This window comes from Fukomys damarensis, unplaced genomic scaffold, assembly GCF_012274545.1.
Source record: "Fukomys damarensis isolate Sample0158 unplaced genomic scaffold, DMR_v1.0_HiC HiC_scaffold_38, whole genome shotgun sequence".
Taxonomy (NCBI): domain Eukaryota; kingdom Metazoa; phylum Chordata; class Mammalia; order Rodentia; family Bathyergidae; genus Fukomys; species Fukomys damarensis.
In genome coordinates, this window is record NW_022900950.1 from 44,750,066 (window position 1) to 44,754,486 (window position 4,421).

Genomic DNA, 4,421 nt, shown 5'->3' on the forward strand with positions numbered 1-4,421 from the left:
AACAAAAAAAAAAAAAAAAAAAAAAAAAAAAAAAGTTAACATTCTTAGTATAAAAATGGTCATGAAATATTAATAAAGTTATGATAAATAAGAACCAAAATCCACTACAGGTATTTTTATATAGAATTGTAATTCTAAAGCAATACCCAGCATTTTATCTGAGAAATGCAAACATGTTAAAAGAAAAGAAAGCTAGACCTTTCTTTGAGACAAGGTCTTATTACGTTCCCCAGGCTGGCCTCAAACTGCTGGCTCAAATGATCCTCTCACTTCAGCTTCTGGAGGACCTGGGACTATACCACCATGTCAGGTCTAAAATTCAGTAGGATAATATGAGGCAGGTAGGCTTATGACAGAAATACTTTCTTTTAACTTTTTTTTTTTTGGGTACCAGGGGTCAAACTCAGGTCCTTGCTCTTTCTAGGCAGATGGCAGAACCACTGAGCTAAATCCCCAGCCCAGAAATATTTTACTAAAAAACTGAAGAAAACAGGGAATTCCTGGTTATGAATAAGATAAAAAAGAGAGATGTATTTCTGGGTAAAGATTTTTTTTTTCATTTGGGTAATGATTTGTTCTGTCAATGGCAACAATGCAGCAAATTCACTAAAAAAGACCCATACATACTTTTTTTGCAGGGTCCTCAAGGCACACCATAAAACTCTTTCTCCTCCTCCACCAGCATTGCAGTATGGATGAAAAAATGCAATCACTGTTTGTTTTTTTCCATTTTTGCTGGTTGACATTGACCATTTCTTTCTCTGTAGCAGCAGTCTGATTCCCCAAAGGGCAATGACCAAAAATACACATAAAATTCCACACACAATTAGCCCAGGAAAGAATAATGAATAAAAAAACCTAAAATAAGAAAAGGTAAAAAATCAATCTGATGACCATTTAAAAATATACTACAAATTAAAGGCAACTTTAAAATATTCACTTTATGTATTAGTAGAAACTAGAATTGTAGTATGTAAGCTTGCTAAGAAAATACTTACATTTTTTTCTTTCCGTAGAGTTTTACCACTGAGTTGCAATTTGGAGACAGAGTCTCAGTAGGATACCCAGGCTGGCATTCAGTCCCCGATCCTTCTGTTTCAGCCTCTCAAGTAAACGGCATTATGGGTATATGCCACCATGCTTGGCAATCTTTTTTTTTTTTTTTTAATTTTCAAAATTCTAGCCAGGAGGTGGTATGCACCTGGAGTCCCAGTTACTCAGGATGCTGAGGTGGAAGGATCACTTGAGCCAGGATTCAGTGGATCTTTTATCTCTTTATTTTATAATATAATGCCTAGATAGTTCAAGTTTGTCAGTTGTTCTTTCAAGTAAAAATGGTGTTTAAGTCAGTCTGCAACTAAGTCAATCATGTAAGAGGTTTACCTTGAGGTAGCCATACAGAGGTTTATCCATCCTTCCTTCCATTTTGTTATACAGATGATTACAGAGATACATACTCAAGGATTGAGATTTAACAAAAGCAGTAATTTGTATATTTTATTACAGATTTACTTAATTATTTATTTTGGTTTTGGGACAGGGCCTTGCTATGTAGTCTAGGCTGGACTTTAACTTGCAGTGATCCTTCTGCCTCAGCCTGGAATATCACACTCTTGCTTAAAACTGGCTTTAGCAGGTAAATGGTGGTGAAAAACACAATGACAGCTTGGCATCATCACTTTGATTTGTGCTAAGGCAGTATTTTCCATGCCACTTTCATACCATCTGTGTAACTGTCAACCTAGTGAAAACAGAATGCTAACAACATTATGATAGAGTTCTGACCCTTAAAACTCACTGAAAGAGTCTTGAACCTGAGTTCATGGGCCACACTTTGAAAACCACTATCTTAAAAAAGTGAACAGAATTTGACAGAAGTGCTAAAATTTGTCATTTATCTAACATTTGGAATATATGAATTCATTAAAGCAACACTATATACTGGTAAGGCAGTTTGATTTTTTAGTTGGAAGGGCTTTTGTTTTTTTTGGGGAATGTTTTTTTTTTTTTTTTTTTTTTTTTGAGACAGGGTCTCACTATGTAGTTGAGACTGACCTGGAACTCACTATGTAGCCCAGGCTGGTCTTGAACTCAGTGATGCTCCTGCCTCAGCCTCCTGAGTGCTGGAATTACAGGCATGTGCCACCATACCCGGCTCGGGCAAGCTTTTAAAAGTCTGTTTTATTTAAAAAGCAAATGACTCAGAATCTAAAGATTTTTATGACAATTCCTTCAAATGATACAGGTGGGTAAATTATGTGTGTATTTAATTTAAAATTAGAAAAAAGGCACATTAATGACTAAAGTTAAACCAGTCCTTTCAGTCTAGTTAGTTTTAAAGACACACAGGTAGTATAAATTTATTAACTATCCTATAGCATTTGCACATCAAAACTATCCATTTTACAATCTGTTTAAATATAAAATACTAACATTGTTTATCCAAGTTTAAATAGAAGGCTTCATAAAAGGTAACTATTCAAAAGTGGGTCATTCATCAAACAGTAGGCATAGTGTTTAAGCAGGAGTTAGGGATATTTCTTATGGTAGGGAAAAACATGAGGCTCCGAAAAGACTTTCTTATTTGGAATACTTTTTCTTTTTTTTTTTTTTTGAGATTGGGGCTCAAACTCCAGACCTTGCCCGGTACAACCACTGAACTAAATCCCTGGCCCTGGAATATTTTAAATAATGTTTAAACAAGCAAATATCAACTCTGGCGAGATTATGTATAGGTTGCTTTTCAGGAAGCTATGGCGAATTATAAATTTCATCCTGAATGGGAAATACATGGGTGTTACAAGAACACAGCAGGTACAATATGCTACCTCTGATGCAAATATTTTAGAGACCGAGGGCCCAAACTACAACCTCAAATCCACTTATTTATTGCATGGTCCACACACTGCAGTTAGACCTGCATAATGAGGTTTTAGTACGGAAAGAACTCTTACAACTCGTGATGTCGTCGCAGAAAGGGCTCTGCATGCCTGCTGCGGCACAAGTGTGCCACAGTGCGCCACCACCGGCTAGGTCTTCATTTTATTACTGTAGGGCAAGGCATTTAAGATAAAGCAATATTACAACAAAGCGGGTGGGGAGGCAGGGTTTTCACCAAAATGTTAACAGGGGTTATCACCAGATGGTAGCATTCCTGGTGAGTTTTACATACCTACTTCCTAACTTCTCGACAAGAAACAATTTCTTACGTACGTAATAAGAATAAAAGCAGTATTTTATATAACTATTTTTACATCAAAGAAAAGAAATAATTAAAGGTACAGAATTTATCAGAGCGCGGAAATGCACGCCTGTAATCCCAGCTACTTGGGAGGCTGAGGCACTTGCCTAGCATGGGTTTAATCCCTAGTACCGCAGGTGGAAAAAAAAGCTTTATAATGAATGGCAGTTAACTACACGAGAAGGAAAGACTGATTTATTCACTGGAGAGACCTGAGAAATTGGAAAATAATCACAAAGGAAAATGAAAGAATATGAATAATTTATGACAGACGAACTGGATTGGGAAGAGAAAAACTGAAATAAGAAAATGACTCCTTCGTAGCAAGGCCGGCGAAAACACTGAGGTAGTCTGAGTCTAGGTCATCTACAGCTTAGATGGGCAGTGCCGTAGTGGGAAAAATACCGATACTAAGTCTCTAAGACCTAGACTGTTCCAGCCTATCTAGAAAACCCGAAAAGGAGAGAAAAACCGCTCACTAACCTGAGAAAATATCCCAGCTTCATGCCAGCGCAGGCAATTACCCGCAGATTTGTAGCTGTACTGGACGGGCAACTACCACTATAGGACAGGTAACGCCTGCGAGCCCAATCTACCCGGTCCTCACCTCAGCAACTCACACACACACCAACTATCTTTGGCAGCCGCCATCTTCCACAGATTCCCGAACTCAGGAAGCTCTTTGCCGTTCCTCTTCTCTATTGGCTCTTTAGGAAGTTTGCGTTGTTCTCCCCGCCCTCACGAGGCGGTCCAGTGATTCAATTGGTTACTTATGGCAGCTTCCCACGGCCTTTCAGCCAATAGAATCTGCCGGGGCGTAGACAAGCTTTCCTCTCGGCGCTCACGGACCCCGCCTGGATGGGCGGATACCTTGTGGGGGTTGGTCAGTGAAGGGGCGTGGCTTGTAAATAGTTGCCTCTCCCTCCCTTGGCTCCTCCCCCACTGGAAGACCCGCTCGGGCGCCCTCCCCCTACCCCAGAGCCCACAGCCCAGAGGAAATCAAATGCGAGGCTCTTGCGGGTTGCAGATCGATCTTCTGGGAGCAGAGTCCATTCACGCAGCAGTTTCGACCTGCGGCGCCCCAGATCCCAGAGCGGAGTCCCGAAGCCGGCCACGCCGAATCCTCTGCCCCGGCGGTGGGGGAGACCTGGGATCTTCGTCCGCCCCTGCCCGGCCCCGC

The 4,421-nt window shown here is 40.3% G+C and overlaps 1 protein-coding gene across 2 annotated transcripts in view; it reads right to left on the minus strand.

Moving 5' to 3' along the window:
• The window catches only part of Alg11 (ALG11 alpha-1,2-mannosyltransferase), a 9,014-nt gene extending 4,753 nt beyond the window's left edge, over positions 1-4,261 (minus strand). The window contains exons 1-2 of one of the 2 annotated variants that reach the window (XM_010636619.2): positions 3,849-4,261; positions 628-858 (exon numbers count right to left, since the gene is read on the minus strand). In XM_010636619.2, the coding sequence (XP_010634921.1) occupies positions 628-858; positions 3,849-3,892 (275 nt within the window). In that variant the 5' untranslated portion in view covers positions 3,893-4,261. Of the gene's footprint in view, positions 1-627; positions 859-3,724 lie in introns of both variants that reach the window. The other variant, XM_033760000.1, reaches the window with a different exon arrangement.
• Between the last annotated feature and the right edge of the window lie 160 nt (positions 4,262-4,421).